The sequence below is a fragment of the Crotalus tigris genome, unplaced genomic scaffold (assembly GCF_016545835.1).
Source record: "Crotalus tigris isolate CLP2741 ecotype Arizona unplaced genomic scaffold, ASM1654583v1 scf7180000024382.2542628, whole genome shotgun sequence".
Taxonomy (NCBI): domain Eukaryota; kingdom Metazoa; phylum Chordata; class Lepidosauria; order Squamata; family Viperidae; genus Crotalus; species Crotalus tigris.
This window is the reverse complement of record NW_024100552.1, coordinates 2,143,662-2,164,328: the sequence shown is the minus strand read 5'-3', so window position 1 is coordinate 2,164,328 and position 20,667 is coordinate 2,143,662. Positions and strand designations below refer to the sequence as shown.

Sequence of the window (20,667 nt, the reverse complement as noted above, 5' to 3'; positions counted from 1 at the left end):
TGCAAACTTTAGCTCATTATGAGTTGTAGTCTTTCTGACAGAGTCCTTTAGTTTCTGAAACCTACCATACTGTACCTTCTCCTTTGCTTATGTTCCTCTTCTTGTATTTTCTGCATAAAAAAATGTGTCTTCCAGGGCTAATTTTAAAGGTCAGAACAGGAGCCACAGGCATCTCGAGGTTCATGGGGGGGGGGACAACTGCATGAAATTGTAGTTTTCCTCTTCCTAGAATAAGGTTTGGGGGATTTTCTTATTTTTATGGTAAGATGATACAATCAGGTCAGCTTCCACCAAAGTGTAATTCAGCTGAGAATGTGGAAGTATTGAAGTAACAGGTATAAATTTTAGAGAGCTAAGCTTGTCCAGGTCTGGAAAAGAGAGAACCAAATGTGTGGCACCCATGTTTATTCAATTGGGGAAGTGGGCTAATTTAATGCTTTGACTTAAGCCTTTGCTCATCCTGATTTGATCTGTGAGGAAAGCAACTATATGCTTAAATTGCATGTAGCTCTCAGATATTTGCCCTAAAAGACAAAAAGGCTACATTTAAGGTACAAAATGATGTTCAGTTATGCTACAATTCTAAGTGTTGCTGAGAATATTAGCTGTAATGTCCCAATTGTTAGGATATCATGACTAGATTGTTCTATGAAGTGATGCCATTTTTAGAATTTGATGTAGAAGTTACTCTTAGAATTAATAAAATATTTACTTTAATAAAATATTTAAAATAAATCTGAAACATTTGTCACATAGGCTAAATACACAAAACAGAAAAAATATGCTGCATTTTAAATAAAAAGTTGAGCATTTACTATACAAAACATATTTGCCTTGAACCATCAAAGTGCTATTCTTTCTTATCCAAGAGTGCCCACTTTATAAATATGCACAAAGACACAAACAATTTACTTCATTGGTTTAACTACCTCAGTTCACAATTTTTCAAATAAGGAAACTATTACTTGATTAGAAACTCAATATAACTTCATAGTACTTCTTATCAAGTGTTTCCCCCATCCATGTATTATCCATTTTGTAATATATAGAGAAACTATATAGATTATTCTTATTTAAAATAAAGATTTCAATTTCAAAGGCATCCAGTTGCTGTCTTTCCCACAGGTTCCATTATACACATCCATGTCATATATGGTATTATTTCATGTCCACAATAAAGTAATGTTCATAGGCAAGTGCAAAAGATGATAGCAGGTTGATCTCTATCATCATAATCATGTTCTTGATCTATTCAGGAGGGATTAATATTTAGATTCAACATTATGGCACTCTGGAGAGTTTTGTGCTGTTCTGCAAATGCCCTAACAAAATTTTTCTTCTGCTGCTGTTTGTCAGGTTTTAGAATTTTTGAAGTCACCAGTGCAAGATAAAGTGAGCAGATCCCTGATAATCAGTACATATATTTTCTTCATTCCCATAATGAAAGAGATGAAATCACTTCATAGTCTAAAGAAAGCAATGGGGCATCTTGAACTGTGTAGGTCACTTTAAAAACACACACATAAATGCATATGCAAATGAAGTCATCTTCTGCTGAAAATGGATGGGCCACTGTCCTATGAACCATTCTACAAAATTACTTTGACTTTTCAAGTATTGCTTTCTCCAACTCTTACCACTGTAGTTTGCTTGCAGATCTGTCTGGTAGGACTGGTAACACAAAGAATGCCAGTAGGGATTCTTTTTTTCCCATCTTTCTTTCAAGGCAGAAAATTATAGCCTGCGTACTTTTTGGTTGGCTCCCAGGTGGTTTCTCTAGGACACATAGAAAGGCTGAATCCTGCAGGCTATGCACTAGCAAACTGCTAGTTTGTCATTAAATACATTCATCACGTCATTCTTCACTAACTGCAATGTTAGAAGGCACACGCTTCATGGAATAATATTGCGGATTTATATACCAATACAGTATCTTGCATGGAACTTAACAGGCACCCGAAGCCTTTTCTCTTCCACATGTCCAGGCAGCATGCCTACATTCAACAATGACCTTACAATTTCTTGTAATATATGACTTCAGGATAGTGCAAACAAATTGTTCTTTGGCAATGTATGATAAGCTGAAATGCAGAATTAGATTAGCCACTATTTCAGAAGAGCTTGATATAAGATTAGAGAATGCTTTGTTTCTTTCTCTTGTTCCAGACAAAAGATCAAGTCCCTGAGACAAATTCGGGTTATTCTTGGCCAAAGGTATGATTTTGCAAGACCAGACGATCTGTTGAATCCCTGGAATGAGAGAAAAAGTTAGAAGAAAAGCATTTAAGATGTATAAGTAGGCTTTGCTGAGTCCAAAGAGGCTTTTGCTAAGTTTGACACGTAAGAATCACGACATTTATTTATATTGCTTTATAAATTAATAACAAAAAAGCAACACAAAAAAGTGATAGTGATATATATTCAAATTAAAAAAATGCATAAAAAGTGCTATAACAAAAAATGGAAATATGTGACAACCCTCCCAAAACAAATAATAAAAGTAACATGTCTTTTATAATAAGTTACAATTTTATATATATTAGATTAATGCAATATTCAAGATGTATACAGTGTATTTCTGATACATACACTTTCTCACATAGTATTCATTGTAAAAGACTCTCATATTTCATTATACTTGTCCATACATATGTAGGCAATCTGCCCAATGATGGCAAATGCAATCAGATCTTCAATCAATGGGTTGAAAGATGCCACCAAAACATCACTACCTAGTATCTGTTCTCTACAGTATCTCTTGATACCTGTTCCCACTATGACCCTCTTCCTTATTCACACAACCTATGGAATTTTTCTGCTAAAGCAGCTTGTTGCCTCTATTAATACCCATATCATACCAGTACACAGTGATTAAAAAGGAAGAACATGCTTCCCATTTGCTTTACCAAATTTATTACTTGTATTTGCAAAGGACTTCAAGTTAAGCCACTATCCAGATTTGGCTTGCTCAGAATTACAGCAAATAAAACAGGTAACAGTTTGAGGAAAGTGTCTGACTTTGAATCCTTGCAGCTTCTTTTTCCTCCAAAGCTGGTCAATACTTGTATTACTGCTTCAGTTACAACTGAGTTATATACTTCAATGTATTTGGAATCCATTGAATTTAACAATTATACTTAAAGCTAATGACAGTCTAAACATCTGTTTCTGAAATATATTCAGAAAAGACACCTAGAAAGTTGCTCATTGGAAACAGTAAAGAAGAAAGTTTATTTATTCATTATAAGGCCATCATATTCACAAATTGTGACTTCATAAAGTTTATCAATTTTACAAAAAAAAAACCCCAATAAAACTAAAAAAAGTACAAAGCAAATAATAATTACCATAAACACATAGCCAAAACTGGGTATAATATTCTCACAACACAGTCAATACATTTAACAACCTGGTTAGTATGCCCACTTCTCAAATAATTGCCTATCTTTACTTTCACCATTTCCCTCTCCCTTCATCAGCAGATGCCTATTGTCTTTTCCTAGAAATATAAAACTTGTTTAGTAAATTATTGGCCTTTCAAAGGCCACCAGAATCTTTGTTAGATTGCTTGCAAAGGATTTGTCACTACTTTACAGTGAAAAAATAGTGATCAGTTCAGTTGACTTCAAATGAATATAGTAAACACATTAAGCCTTGACTTTAGCATATTCTATGAAGGTAGAATACATTATTCTACGAAGTTGTATTCTATGAAATATCCCATGAGATTCTGATAAAGTAGATAGTAGAAAGGGAGCTGAATTATGATACTTTTGGTATGAGTAAAATGCTAAAGCTGGCTGAGCAATCATACATGCTAATATCCATTAACTATTCCACATTAAGCCAGAAGGAAGTATTGTCCAGAAGGATCGTGACCAGGTGGAACATTGGCAGAAATCAGCAAAATGTATTTCAGAAAATACAAATGCAAAGTCCTACCCTTGGGTAAGAAAAATCAAAGATGACTACAAGATGTGAGAGATCGTATCAGACAACAATACATGCAAAAAGGTACTGGGTGTTTTGGTCAATCATGTGTTAAATATAAGCCCACAGAATTATGTGGTTGGAAAAAAGGGCAATTTTTAGGCTGCATTGACATATGTAGAACATCATGCTCAAGAGAAATCTTAATTCCTTTTATTTTTTTCTGCATTGGTCAGACTGCATCTAGATAATTGTGTCTGGTTCTGGGCACCACATTTTACAAAGAATACAGTAATAACAAAGTGTAGGAAAGGGTTCAGAGAAAGCAATCAACAATGATTCTGAAATGAAAACATTATAAGAAATATATGGAAACTGAGTCTGAAGAAGCTACATGGATAAGCAGTGAAACATTTTGAACCAACAAGAAGTTCAGTTGCCATAACTCAATTCCAGACAACTCTACTTGGATGACTGAGAATCTTCATCGACATATTTATAAGGAATAATTGGAGGAGTTCAGTATCTTTAGGCTGGAAAAAACTGTGGAGAGAGACACAACAGCAGTAAACAGAGGCTTCATGGTTAGAGATCTCAGGAGTACTGTAGTAGTGGATTTCTGCATAGAACTTGGGGTAAAGCAGATCTCCAAGGCATTCTATATTCTCTGTTTATGCCCACTGTATAGCAGTTATGCCTATCCTTAAAATGTCACTATTTTTTTTTTAAAAAATTACTAACTCAGTTCTCAACAACTATATGTTTATGTAAAATTGATTAAATATTAGGAAAAAATTCCTAACAATGGGACCTGTTTGACAGTGGGGTCAACTACCAAAGTTGATGGCTCCCTTTCATTGAATGTGTTCTGGTAAAGTAGCGGCTCCCAACCTTTTCTATACCCCGTACCCAGAACAATTCTGATATATTCTTACACCTCTTACAAAAGTTCATATACATTATAATTTTGAAAACCCAAGTTTTCGCACTCCCTGGAATATTGTCTCGCAACCCCAGAGGGTGCGAGCACCCCTGGTTGGGAACCTATGGACAGCTATCTGTTTGAGATATTTGTTTGGATTTCTGCAGTGAGTAGAGAGTTGAATTCAATGCCTAAGTGGCCCCTTCCAATTCTTTTCACAGTATCATACTGATGATCTGGAGATGATCTACAAATGTCTATGTTTCAGTAATCTATTAGTAGTTGCTAGTTCTCCACTTCTGCCGTGGGTAGGTCACTTCACCATGGCTCTTACCCCTGTTCTAGAAAAATCTGAGTTGGTCAGCTAATTCTTTTTTTTTAAGTATGTAATGGACACAATATTAATCTTCACATAGTCTGTACCCCATATCAAAAGTAAGCATAGCACTTTTAACATTATATTGCAAATTGCTTCAAGGAAAAATGTTTTGGATAGGAAATGGAGTAAGAAAACACTTTTAACTGAAACATTTTAATGATATGGAACTTAAATTAACTTCAACCTCTGTTTAGAAGCTTGGCTGAAACCATTTAAGTCCAAGCACTTTGAAGTTTGATAAGTGATGTAAAAAGCATGCAGCAATTTAAGTAAAATATAAAAATGGTATAAAAAGCGTATTGTCAGCAATTTAATATAATCTACTTTTGGGGAAAGCGTATTTTCCCCGCTAATATCAGGAAAACAACTGACTGATTTAATCCAAAATAATAAAAAATACTCTTGGTTGAAACTTCCCATTTCTTCAGGAATTTAGAATAGTCATGGAAGGGAGATTAGTGGCATTAGTGAGGGACGCTCCTCCTAGTATGATACAATAGAGTCAGACCTCAACATAAAACAATATTTCAAAGAAAAATAGGGTAAGGAAAAAGAGAAAGAGATCCCTGGAGATTCTCAATCCTCCAAGGGATGTCCTTCTAAACCTAGGAGGAAATAGAAAGATTTACTTCGCTCTGAAGATGTCTTCTTGAGCAGGGGTCCTCAACTTGGCAACTTTAAGACTTGTGGACTTCAACTCCCAGAATTCCTCAGCCAGTCTTAAAGTTGCCAAAGTTGAAGACCCCTGTTCTTGAGCATTCATACAGAAATTCACCCATTTCATTGTGAACAATGGTATATAAGGACTACAATTCCAGGAAAAAATCTTTTTATTGGAAATAATTTTTCAAAAAACTGCAGTCCTTGAAATATTTTGTCAGGTCTTCCCAATCTGGGACTGCCAGATGGTATAGAATCCTATTCCTGTTATCTCCAACAAACTAAATAGGGGTTATAGGAGCTATAATCAAACACATCCTGACGGTAGCATGTTGAACACGACTTATTTGATTAAAATTGGCACACTGTATCTTTATTGTCACAGGATTTTATTACTATTGCTATAACAAATAACTATTTGCTCCTATTTTTTGTCATATTTTAAAACTTTTATAGGTCAGATTAAAAAAAATTACCAAGTTTGGTGGACCTTCAATATAGATACACATGTATAAGTATAGATCAAATTTTGAATTAAAAATGCCATGGATTCAAGCAACATAAACAAACAAAAGATTAAGTAAATTGAAGACTTATGACATGCAGTCATCTTTTTCAACATCGCATAGATACCAAATAAGGTGATGGGGGGAGGAAATGCTGTATAGATATTGTCATCATTCACTCCCATATTGAGATGTACATTTGGCAACTATGCATAACATCATTCAATTATGATGTTCAGGATGATTTTCTGAATTTTACCCCTGGAGATGTTCAGGTTTTTCAAGAAGTGCAAGGATTCAAAAGAAGCCAATTAGAAGGAGAAGCTAACAATTTCCATATATGCTTTAAAATGCTTGCCACTTAATGGTGATTTGACTAAATCATGTGATATTTGGAAGGGGACACGACAAGTCTATGCTCTCTCCACCTTGTTGCTTCTTTCAGTTTTTGAGTTTTGAATAGAGGTATTAGGCAAAATGACAAGATAATGGGCCTTTAAAATGAGAGCTTTGGCTGAAGATTTAGTTTTGATTTGACCTTTTGAAAGGGATTGAATTTTCAATGAAAAAAAAACTGATTTTGGTGCACTAGCAGGTTTAAGATCAATAAACAGAAAACAAAGTTGGTAAAAAAATATAACTATACAGGATCAAAACACTGATGAGGAAATTGGTTTTAAAATTGAGAAAAAGGTTAAATATTTAGTTTTATTGTGTCTAACAAATTATATGTTTTTTCAAAATAATTATATTGAGGTATGGAATGAACAAGAAAGATACGGTGAGATGGAGAAGATTGCCACTATCACTGCTGAGAAGAATTTATGTGATTAAGATGAATGTTTTATCTAGAATACTGTTTTTATGTACACATTTTTATTGAAAATGGAAACAGAATGAACAGGTATGATAAAATGGGCAAAAAAGTTTGGATATAATAGAAAGTTGGAACAATGAGAGAATATGTGGAAGAAATAGTTGCAATTTACATTGACTTAAAATCCTTAAATCTTAAAGATAACTTTTATAAAAAGATATATCACTGATATGACATCAGATAAACTGTCAAGGATGTACTAAGGGAATTTCAATTACTTGTTGGCAATGTAATCAAACCGAGGGCACATTTTTAATCTTTCATGGACATTGGGATCAAGTACATATTCTGATCCAAAATATTTAAAAATGAATGTACAATTGAAACCAGAGGCTTTGCTTTAAGGTTTAATGGAAAAATGAATGGAAACATCTTAATCTTAATGTAGGCAAATATTAATCTTAGGCTAAGAGTTTGATGTATTTTTTAAATTCTTATCTGTGCTAAAGAAAAGCAAAAGTAATTCCTTTTCTCTTTTTTTCTATTTTTTTTTTTGTACCTCTATTTTTTTTCTTGATCTTTTTTCTTTCTTTTTTACTTGTCTATCTTTTAATTTTGTTTTTGAAAATCCATAAAATTATAAAAAATACAATGCTTGCCACTGAAGGTTTTTAAGATCAGTGGCACATTCTCAATGCCCCAAAAAGCATATGGAACTTTGTATATCCCAGGATAGCCCAGGTATTATACAAGCACCACTTTTATGTTATTTGACTCCCTGATTTTTTTCTGTCCCTTTGTAGGCAGTGTGGAATCCCTCTTAACCATACCACAACACAGAAAACTCCATTTGGGGGCCATCTGTGCCTCACTGACTCTGGCAACATGATCAACCACACCCCCTGAAGCCTTTAGATGCAAAAGAAAGAACCAAAGCAGTGCAATCATGGGTGGCAAAATTACTGAGGGTCCCTGCACAGCCTGTGTGGTTTTTAAGATCTTCTCTATCATCTGTGGGACTGTAAAAGAAAAGAGAAAAGACTAGAAGAGATCAACCCTGACTGCTCTTTAGAAGGTCAGATCCTGAAGTTGAAACTCAAATACTTTGGCCACCTAATGAGAAGGAAGGACTCACTGGAAAAGGGCCTAATGCTGGGAAAGATTGAGGGCAATAGAAGAAGGGGACGACAGAGAATGAGATGGCTGGATGGAGTCACTGAACCAGTAGGTGTGAACTTAAATGGACTCCAGAAGATGGTAGAGGACAGGAAGACCTGGAGGAACGTTGTCCATGGGGTCACGATGGGTCGGACACGACTTCGCAATTAACAACAACAACAAGAGAAAATTCCCAACCCAGCCCAATAAGGCACTGCAGTAACAGATGCCAAGCATATACTGCCATAAGAGCTCCTAAGGGCAATCAAATAAGGACCATGAGAACGCCAGGCTGGTATCAACCAAAGAAGTGGTCATTTGCAACTTATTGCAATTAAGCAGCTTCATATTCTATTTCTGAAATTTAACTTATATTTGGAAGACTGACGTACAGTACATTTCTATTTTTGAAAATGCCAAGTACAAATACTCAGTAAAATTCATAGTTGTATTTTACATCAATATGTAGCAATGTTTGTAAGCCACAAAAACCCACAAACGGAGGCTTTAAAGCTTGCTTCTAGTAGGGATGATGTTTAATTTCATAAAAATCTCTTGATAACTTGAGTAGGGTAGAAATTGGTATCATTTAATAATCTTATCTTTCCTCTCATAGATATTTTTTCCTGAAAGTAGTCTGTTATCAAAGTCATAAGCAAACTGCACATTCTCTCAGAGAACCCAATGTTTTGGTCTATACCTTCGTCCTTTCCCTCAAATCCTCATGATTGCCACTTCCATACTCTTCTTCAAAACACCAGGAGAAATCAAAATTTCAAAAATGTTATCTGGATAAATACATAACAAATAATTATTTTATTATCTTATATTATTTAGTACCCGAATCTCCTTACACAATATACATTTTCTAGTATGTTGATATTAGCACCTATAATAAATCATACCTACAAAAGAGTAAGGTTCCAGTAGGGGATTTTGAAATTTTTTTATCTCTTTCTTTTATCTCTTTATAGTTTTTATAAATTATTTATCTTTGCATTTATGAATTCTAATAAAATTATTATAAAAAAATGGCTTCCCATGGTTTCAGTTTGAGTGCATACGACATTATAACAATAATCTATAGTGACTACATTAGAGCTACCTCATTAAACTTTGTAAGAAACTATTTTCTTTATAGCGTTGCTTGAATATCTAATAGTGTGAATTTTAAAATAATAACATTTATGGGGACAAATCATGCTACAATCTGAAAAGTATTTAAATACTGAACTATATTAAACAATTTAGGAATAAATGTGTATATTAAGATCTTTTATCTTCAGTCAAGTTGGAACTGAGTTAAACTGTCAGTTTTAGAAAAAAAAACTGGTATTAATATTCAGCTGTACAACATTCTGCCCCATTTCCTTTTTGATATTTCTACAAATTGGTTCAAGTATAACTAGCAGAATGTTTTACATATTGAGACAAATTACTGCAAATATGGTGACAGTTTATTCTTTACTATGCCTAAGATTCATATATGCCTGTCACTTTCTGTGGCTACATCAGATCTTTAATCTGTACCTGGAGGTAACAAATACTGTACAAAATATGTCATGTTGCCTTAATAGACAATTATTAAACTGAAGTATTTTGACTTTTTGCCAGATCATTTAAGCACTATAATCAAAATTATCAGTCTCTTGACCTTGCAGATGCCATCAACATTTATGTTATCAATATGTTTAGCCCAAAGCTACAATACAATTAGTCATTTAAATTGCAAATATCTTTTACACAAAATACTTAAGCTCCATTTCTGAATAGCAGGAATATTCTGCCAGTGAGTTACGTATCTCAAACCTATGAATTGCAATCTGGAATAGCTCTATTTACTATATTGCCACGGTTTTTATGTCAACAAATGTAGCCTAAACCAAAAACAAAATTTAGCACTTTCCTCCAATAAAAACTACATTAGTTCTTTCAATTACATTCAACTATTATATTTGTTATTTTCTAAAAATTTTAATGAAAAGCATCTCAATTAGATATGAATTATGAGTATGAGGCTCAAGATGCATCTAACACAAAGGGGAAATTCATAGTTACATTATTGAAATGATTCACATGTTAACATTCTTCTTGCTTCCCAGAGAAACAGATTTTCTGCAAAAAAATTAAATTAAATTAATTAAATTAAATTAAATTAAATGCACATTAAATCTGTGCATTCTTTCAGAATAACGAGATTAAAACTGAGTAGATTTCAGACTTTATAGCTCTACTTTTGTTTTTAGTTTTTTTTATAAGACCAGGTTTCCCACCAAGGTCATGCAAAACAATTATCAAAATGAAAGAATTCACATTTTTTTAAAAATTAGTTAATTAATTTATTATACCAACTTCATTAATATTATAAATAACTCAAGGTGGCAAACATACTTAATGTTCCTTCCTTGTCCTATTTTCCCTCCAACAATAACCCTATGAGGTAAGTTGGACTATCATGTGAGTTACTACAGATAATTATATATTGTTATATAATTATAACAATAATATAATTAATAATTCAATGGTAAACTGGCACAAAGGCAAGTAGGCTTATTTTACAGATAAAAACAAAAACAAACTGGAATAGGGAAAAGCAATTAAAAGAAGGTCAACTGAGACTTTCTAAACCTGAAATTTTGTAAACTGCTAGAAATGAAATATCTTATGCAAGATCAACAAATACATCTGCCAGTAGATGCTAATCTATTTTTTCCTCCTCTACTATATATAAAAAAATCGGGACCACAAAAAAGAAAAACTTCTTTCTAGTCCCTGACATATTTTCATCCGGACAACCAATGTAATTTGGCAGAATGTCGCAGTATTATCATCCTCCAATGATGGACTCCCGATCAAGGCTGCACTTATAGGTTTGACAGCTATTGGAGACACAAATGAGATCATTGAATATGAAATGTCAATAACCATCATGATGTTTTATGATTTTCCATGAACTGCACTATTAATAGAAACCAATGCTAAAGTCCAAATTTCATTACTTTTGAAAAATAAAAATAAGTGACAAGATAAACTACTTTTAAAAGGGCATGGTATTGTGCATTATAATCATTTTCAGAAATACAGGAAATAAGATCATTACGCTAGTCTGAAAATATGCTGTTTCCGGCATAACAGACAAAGAGAAAAGGGGAGATTAAAGGATGTAAAATTCAGGTTGCCTCCTGAAAACTCGGGAAGCCTCAGAAAATCGAGGGAGGATTGCACTGGTTTTGGCAATACAAAATTTACATCTACACTATGAAGCAATTACCAACTTTCCTATATATACAGAGCTTTGGCTAATTAAATGTACTTATTTGCTGCATATCTTGCCATGGGGCTACTGAAGGCAGTTTACAATAATGGAAAGTAAGAAAAATGAAAAAAGTGTAAAGAGAAGTAAAATAACAGAACAATAAACAAACAACAACAAAGGAAAACAGTGAGAATAATACATCAATATGATCAATGCTTTTTTTCTATTAAAAAAAAAAGGTGCCAGAACTCACACACATCATACAACCTGCCTTGCCTACCCTATAAGGTTCCATCCAAAAAAGGTGCCGGAACTCTGTTCTGGGCATTCTATGAGAAAAAAAGCCCTGAATATGATAAGCAAAAAGATGGATGGGAGAGAGCGTGAGAGCAGAAGATGCAGTTTGCCATCAATCTAGCAGTTACCTCTACAATGGAATTTCCCCATCTGATTCCCAAGTCAACTGAAAATAAATAATGAAATGCATGCAAGCATGCATACATATATACATACATACCCATGAAATATGTAGATGAATTTTTTAACATATGCTGTGTTAAGTGATAAATATCATCTATTAGATGTAATTCAATAGCAATATTTATAGTATATTTGTTTAGACTAGTAGCGTTTTCAGCTTTCAAGACATCAGAGATACTAGAATAACTGTTTAAATCCTTTAAAACTAAAAAGCCTACTATTCCTATATATGTACGTATGTATGTATGTTATCAATAAATTTGAGATCCATATGCTAAGAAATGAGTGGAATACAAAATTAGAGGTTCCTATATTTTTCAGACAATAGAAGAGTGTCTTAACTTCTATAGCAAGAGTGTCAATGGACCTTAAACTATGACTTTTATAACAAAAATAACACTTAAAATTAATTGCACAACTTTACATTTGTATAGAAGATGTAATAAGGTTAATGCTTCTTTAAAACTCAAGTTTTAAAATATCCTAATCATGAATTCCCAAATTTGCATTAATTCAGCTGCACTAATTTTCATGAGTGGGTTTGGGGAATGTGCAAAAGCCCTATAAGCTGCTACATTTAAACTAGTCAAAGTAAGGTAGTGACATATTATATAAAGCTTCAGACTTTCTTTATTCTTAGCATTTAATTTAATATTTCCTTGAAGCTGAAAAACCCCTATACCAGGAGTAGGCAACCTTGGCTCTTTTATTTATCCCATCCAGTTGCCACCAATATTCATAACATTTCCTGAAATGCTGGAAACTTTTTTCATGTATACCATTCTTTCTCACCATAAGATGCTAAAGCTTATAGTATTCATTGCTTGCCAGGAGTGTGTTTGAGCTGTTCCATGAAAGTATTCATCTTTAGACATATTTAAAAGTGATGCTGCTTTGTTGGAAATGAATATAAGGATTTGTACAGGCATGTGTAACTAAGAATATTTCATAATTATCAAGTAATTTGGAAATCTTGAAGCAGAATGCTTGCATTGCAATCATAACATGAAAGACAAAACATCCTGATATGTAAACAATATTTTGTTCTGTTCAGCAAAGAAAGGATGGCCTTGAAGTAGAATATGGCTTGAGGGTCTATGCACACTAATTGCATGTTTTCAGAAAAGTTGGCTAACTTAAATATGTAGAACTGAATAATTTGAATGCAAGTATGCATTATTTCTAAAACAGATAAATCTCAGGAATAAATTAGTTTCACATACATGTTTCCCAACTCCAGTTACTGATCTTATCAGTAGAGAATAAGGCAATGCTAATTTTCCCAAATTATTCTTTGAATTTTAGCATATATAGTTCAGAATGTAATGAGGCATCTTTTGTTTCTGTCCAGTTGGTCCATGCAGCAGATCTCTTAAATAGCTCTCTGGGCTTGAATGGGAGATATCATTTCTTAGTTAGTACTATATACCGCTCGGACACCTATAAAAAGGTTTGGACCTGAGCCAAAAAAAAAAAAATATCAAAGGATAAAATGGTCTCTTTTTCCAGCAGGAATGGTATAGGGCAAGGGTAAGCAACCTTGGCTCTTTTATGACTCGTGGACTTCAACTCCCAGAATTCCTGAGCCAACTATGCCAATGGCCCTTTAAGACCTCTAGTGATACCATAGAATCCACCCTCCCCACTTTTGTTTTTAAAAAGCATCTTCAGAGAAATACTTGGCAAACCTATTACTAATCCCCTCTCCCACAAGACAAAGCTTCTCCCTCAAAGCTTATGTGTCAAATTTACATTTGAGAAAAACATCCTGTTTTCATTCATAAAACACACATAGGTTCTCTGTATGGCCAAAAATGAAAAGCAAGGCTGCTTAGTCATCCATCTAAAACCCTGAACCCTTAATGCTGCTCTCTTTGTTGTTCTTTGTTTAGAGCCCATTCTAGCAAACTCTAATTTGTCATTTTATTATCTGAAGTGACTTATACATCCCTATACAACTAATGAAATCACTAACTTGCAATTGCTGTATTTCCGAGGCATCTTATAAATATGCAAAGTACACGTACAGTACGCCTAAATGTACTTCTGCTCATGTAGCACAAAATGTTGAATTCTATTGTTCTGATGCATGACTCCATTGCCACAGGCATTTTCATCAATAGTGTTATATAGGATTACACCGGAGGACTTTTAATAAGAAAGGAGTCACATCAGCGACAGCAAGAATATGTCCAAGGGGCACCCATTACTAACCCTCTAGCATTATACAAAAGGAAAAGCTAGAAATAATTACTACCTTGCTCTTATGCAGCCTCTTCCTGCTTAATAGTAAACATAATGGTTTACCTAATGAAAAGTTTAATTGTGATGGGAGGAACCTGGGAAAGCTGCTATACCAAGCTCATGATTTCAAATCTTTCAGCAGTAATTATGAGAGATAAAAGCTCATTCTTTACACATAAAGAAGATAGCTACTAATTTATTAAAATTATACACCCCAGCTCAAAAGGCAACTTAATATTTCCCACTGGTGGGTTAATTTGCTTTTATGGGCTAGCTGGGTTGGTCTTCTGCTTACACGTGTCCTCTGTATGCTTTAGCATTCTGGACATTCTATTTCACAATTTTTCAATATCTTTTTCTAGCAAGCACAACCAACAATTCCTATTCAACATTTTCCTCATCTAAAAGTACCATAAATATCCAATTTTGGGGGGTGGGATGTACTTCAATTTTTAAAATCTGAGATGCTGTTCTGATTTCCATAGATTATTCTCATTCTAGTTAGAATAATTTATGAAGTTTCTATGAACTTACTCACTTATCAAGACAATAAGACTGTTCCTTCTGCATATCTACTTATTTATGATCTTTTTCTCTATTTTTTCCTAGGTTTTCAATCATAGAAGTTCATTATCCTTCCAACCATCTTTCAATTCGACCCTCTCAGTTAACATTCTGCACAATATCCACTGGCTTTCTCTTTCCTCTCAAACTAGATTTTCTTTCTCCTGCTAATTTTTGGGGGTGTTTCTGCAAACCTTGAGGTTACTCCATCTGTTGTTTCATTGCCACTTTTGCTACATAAGCACAATTGTGGTATTGAAATATTGAATTAGATACAGAGAAAGTGGTGATTGCAATTCCTTAACCTTAATGAGTCTTAGCCATAAAACAAAACTATTCAGAAAAAGACTGTAAACCCTAAGAGTCAGGGGTGGCAGCTTGCCCAATTGGTTTCTAAAAAGGAAATAACCTCATCTAGAGATCTACCAAGTCTGAATATTGTATACAACTATTATTCTCAGAAGCTAGGAAAACCACCAAGTGGCAGTGGGTTTCCAGATAATCAAAAACTGGTGAACATAAATTCTAAGTGAAAAAGAATTTAGAGCAAAATAAATACAAATATAAAATTATATTAAATACGGTTAATAGTAGTTTCCTCTGTCATATTACAATTGGTAGTTTCCTCTGTCATATTAAACATTACACTTTAGTGACAACTTTTGAAAGAGTCTTCAGAAGTCCACATTCAAGACTGTGAGGCATATTTTGAACATCTGAAGCTGTGGGAATATATAGACACAGACTCCCTACCCAGAAATATCAAGCAAGCCTTCTGTTCCCTTAGTACGCATATATATGATTAGAAGAACGTAATTTTCTGAACTAAGGCTCAGAATTTAAGTGCTATATTTGTTACATAATGGACTGAAAACAATATATTAGGAGGTATATCCAAACTAAACACATGACAGATGCACCTACAATCATGTGAACTTGGCAATCCTAATCCTCCTTTCACTTGCTTATCTGAGGGCCCCTCAATCAAAAGTATTAAAAATAGTGACAGCAGTTAAATAGGTACTGTGAGAAAACAGTTTTATTTGCTTTGACTGGGATGTTTTTAATAGGTGAAAGCAATTTTTTTCTAGAAAAAATTGTATTTTTAAATCTATGCAAATCTGTTGATATCATTGTATGAACATTTATTTGGAGCACAGCCAAAATTATTAGGAAGATTTACTGCTGAAAAAAATTCTAAGATCATTCCTAGGATGGGCAGATGAGCTTTCAATGGGAATAATGGGTGTTCTTCTACATCACTGGACTTTTCCAACCCTTTTTCACACTGGGAAACCAATAGTGCAACACCCCATAAGAATTTTATAGGAAGATTCTAGGTAAGCATTTTTATAAGCTTTGTTTATATACATTTTCCTTAACAATATGCTTTGCTGCAGGATTACTTCCTTCACAGAGCACCACATAATCAAGTCCAGTTCTCTGGATGCCAAATAGAGAACTGATTATTAAAAAACACTTCCCGTTTTACAATCCTGTAATCTCTTAATTTGGGGTAGAGTTGGGGGTGACTGAATGAAGTTGAGTATTTACTAGCTGGATGCCCTTCCTGACACACTGTGGAGTTCACAGCTGATATTTTTCTTCGTGCCCTTGGAGAGACACATCTGACACTACCTAAGATTGAACTCTCAACCTTCCATGGAGAGGTGAGCGTCTTCACCACTAGACCACACCATTCAGAGAGATGATTCCTATGAAACTGATAAAAAACGCTACTATAAAAGAAGTCCTTAAGCAGATCATACTCTTTACAAAAAGTAGAAACAAGGTTCAGCTGGTGAAGATAATGCAGCAAAGGGGGAAAAACCCATAACGTTACAAACCTCAAGTCCAGAAAAAGAACTAGACGAATCCAGTGGTCTCTTCTTTCTTGGCCCAAGAGCTTCCAGGGCTGCCCGATTAGCCTCCCTTTGCTGCATTTGTGCAAATTCCAATTGTTGCATCTAAGATTAAGAAAAAGTTATGAACAAATAAATCTGGATATAATGAAAGCTTACCCTTGGGCTTTATCAGCTTCCCCCCCCCCCATAGCAGGGAAGTTTTATCAGTCCTAAACATACAAACAAACAAAAAATATTGGGTCAGAATCACATTCAGACTGCACTGTTCACAAGATCCCTCTTTACTATACATTAAGAAATTATTCCAGTAGGATTTTTATCATGTAAGAAATGTGGTGCAAAACTATTAAATGCAGTCAGATAAATCAAGGTATTATTTTAAAATAGATATTTTATGCACCAGGTTTTACAGTAATTTTGGGTTTTGCTACAGATATTTTAGCTTCCTTCTTGCAAAGGGCAACTTTGAAATATAAATATTTACTTATATTCCATTCTGGAGGCTGCTTATAAAAAGCTTAAATAGCTATCCAATCATATATAAATGTACTCTGTCTTGTTGTAAATTATGACAACTTGTATATGTGAGCCACACCTATGTGCCTTTATCTCTTGACAGAATTAATAATGATAAACATCAGTTACTGAGGCATATGGGGGAAGATATGTATTCTTAAACTAAATAAAGCAAGTCCCCACAAAGCTAACTGAGACTTCTAGCTTCATCTTTATATATTCACTCAAAAAAAGACAATCAGGAGCCATAGAGAAAGCATTTCAAAACCATTTCCCTTCTTCGATTTTTCCATCAGCTCCAAGTACAAAGATTTTTTAAAAACCTGTGTAAAGATCAAATTGCCATGAAAACATTGCAGAAATGGTAAAATGGTCTTTGTTGCTCCTGGCCTTTTTAATAATAACATATAGGGTTTTTAAAGTCTAGTCTTGAAGCAATCAAGTAGTTTCTAGGTGACACAATAACCGTTTTAGTTAATCTGACCTGAAGCATAAATAAAGTAGAGGTATATTTTTAAAGCCCTTCCCAATAGTTAGATAGCATATGCAGCCAAGCTACAGTCGTACAAAGGAATTTAAAAAAGGAACTCGGTACAAATATTTATTTTGTACAAATTAAATTTTTCACATTTATAAAATCTCACTCCATCACCTTCACTTCCCTCTACTTTTTGTTCAGATACGTTATCTACCTGTTGCTTAAGATCCATGCAAGTTTAAAATGCCCATAGAAACCACGGTTTATTGCCAGGTGAACTGAAACATGATTTTGTTCACTTCAGGAATGCTTTACCCCAAACCAATGCTTTCCAGATGTATTTGGATTACAACTGACCAAACACTAGGCTGGAAACTGTGGAAGTTGAAATCCTGAACTATTTGCAGAATATTAAGTTAGAGACAGCCACATTAGAATTTAACTGAATATTAAAATGTTCTCTTACATTGTTCTCCAAAGCTTTATCCTGTGCAAGAATATAGAACACCCTACAATGTTCAGTAACACTTGAATGATTCTTTTACATCTAAGGGAATCTTTATTGTTTTTCACTCACAAGCTTAATGTTAGACAAGTAAAATGATTAGTCCATCTGCCCTTTAAACTCAAGGTGTTTACACTATTTCACCTATCACATATTCATCCATTTACCATGTTGAATTAGCAATCATGGCATATGTCAGCACCAATTTTATTAGGCAGAATCCCTAATAACTATACTATAACCTCAAACCCCAATACTGTACTCTTTCAGTGAGGTTTTCCATGGCCAGCTGCTAAACTCTTCCCCTAAACTCAGTTTATCTATCTTTAGTTTTATAACTTTTCTTCTTGTCTTACAAATGTATCTAACAGTATTCTTTGTCCTTCTTCAGCATTCTCTCCTACTGTAGCATGCTTACATCACCTAATATTTTAACTACATTTCTAAATCTAGCCCAATTAAATAGGTAAAATTTCCAAACCACTAAAAAGTAAAACTTTAAAGTAACATTTTACTTATATTAGCATTTATGATTGATACAGATAGATTGAAATAGATATAAAAATAAAAATTGTTTTGATTTTAATTATATTTTTAATTCATATATTTTCAAACATATTTTTAATATTAGTTGTTTGATGGAATGCCTATAATTTCAGACTGTCATTGTCTGCATTCTAAAAAGATTTAAAAGACTGACTTGAGGCTCAAGAAAATAATTGATTATCTATCAAGATGGGGAAAAAAGATGTTTGCAATAGCATAATACAGGAACAAGCATTTTGCAACTTAGAGGAAATAAACAAGTCATATTATGGAAAATAGCAGAGCATCTCCAAAGGCAATATCTTCAAGTAACCTCAGACTCTGAAAAACATAAGAAAGTGAATCCTACGAGGTTGAAGTGTGCTTTTCCCAGTGAAGACAGTGGCTAAACATGAAAGAAACAGAGAGTGACTGTGGTAATAAGAATGTGTAGGAAACTGTTAAGTTATCTGTTGCTACTTAATGGAGACATGAATATAATAAAGGAAAGTATGAAACTGATAGTATTGAACAGGGGAAGAATTTTGCAGATCCTTGGAGACTAGGATATGCATAGGGGCTCAAAGAGAGGCAATAAACATCCACATTATAGAAGTGATCTTTTTAATATCATTTAACACATACATTAACATTTTTACAGTTCACAGCACGAAGGCTTGTTATGCTTTAATGTGTGTTTTGCAAATAAAGTATGGAACCACACAGATTAAGAAAACTGGTTCAAGCAAATGAAAGGCCAGTGCCATCTGATGGAGACTTGAATAAAGGTGCTGCTTGCTATCTTGGAAAAACTATAGCACTTTTCCATCATCCAAAGATGAGCTAAAAATACGTTCATTTTCTCCCAAAGAAGAAGAAATATATAATCATCAACTCCTGATAATTGGTTACTGCTACCATTAAAATGTATTGTCTGGGAAATCTAATTTATACATTTACCTGTCAAAATATGAATTGTAATGAAGAGGCTTTGCTTAATCTGCCTGTCCTATTGATGATGAATACAAGAAAGTACATAGTCTTTCTTGTAATTAACAGCTTTTCCACTCCATAAACACTGGTGATCCAAAGATAAAAAATCTAATATCATAATCATTATGTCAGGTGATGGTAACTAAAATCTACTATCAAAATTTGTAGATTTAGAAATGTAGAAAACTGTCTAATACATAGCAATGTTCAACTGAGTTTATCTAATTCTATGTACAGGTTCCTGAAAAACAAGGCCCCTTAAATTATCTCTAAAAACATTAGCAGCATTGCACATCTTATGTATCCTATTTGATTGGATGCTGATAATTTAGAACAGCCTTTCTAAAGTTTGACATGTTGAAGTCCACCCATTTGAAGAGTATATATCCAGACTCAGAAAGCTGATTCTAAAAGCTTCCATAGAAAACTAGGAGCAGAAAATAGAAGACATTTATTAAGAAGTATTTCTGCAAAAGGATTGTTTATAAGTGCAACAACAAAAACGACCTTTTTTTTCATACAGTAAAATAAAGAAGCTAATGTATTGTATCTAACAATGATGGTCCAATTCTAGAATGTTAGTCTGTTGCTTCCTTAAAATATTGTAATGTCTTATTTGGGTTGGAGGGATTGCCTTTGAATCAGCCTTGACTCCTGGTGACAATACAGAGAATCCATGAAGTGTTCTTGGCAAAAGTTTTGGACAAGGTTTTTTATTGCCCTTTCTCCTCGCACTGAAAATGGCTGACCCGCCCAAAGTCACCTAGTTAGTATTCATGCCTAAGACAAGACTAAAAACATTACATAGAGCTTATTGGCCTTGGCTAAGATTAGTTCATCATCTTAACTACTAGACCAAATATAGGGGA

At 33.8% G+C, this 20,667-nt stretch overlaps 1 protein-coding gene across 4 annotated transcripts in view; it reads right to left on the bottom strand.

Moving 5' to 3' along the window:
* Positions 1-696: 696 nt before the first annotated feature.
* TAF4B (TATA-box binding protein associated factor 4b) overlaps positions 697-20,667 on the bottom strand; it is a 61,311-nt gene continuing 41,340 nt past the window's right edge. The window contains exons 14-16 of one of the 4 annotated variants that reach the window (XM_039328598.1): positions 16,764-16,883; positions 10,431-10,487; positions 8,762-9,160 (exon numbers count right to left, since the gene is read on the bottom strand). In XM_039328598.1, the coding sequence (XP_039184532.1) occupies positions 10,452-10,487; positions 16,764-16,883 (156 nt within the window). In that variant the 3' untranslated portion in view covers positions 8,762-9,160; positions 10,431-10,451. Of the gene's footprint in view, positions 2,251-8,761; positions 9,161-10,430; positions 10,488-16,762; positions 16,884-20,667 lie in introns of those variants that run through there. The other 3 variants (XM_039328597.1, XM_039328600.1, XM_039328601.1) reach the window with 3 other exon arrangements.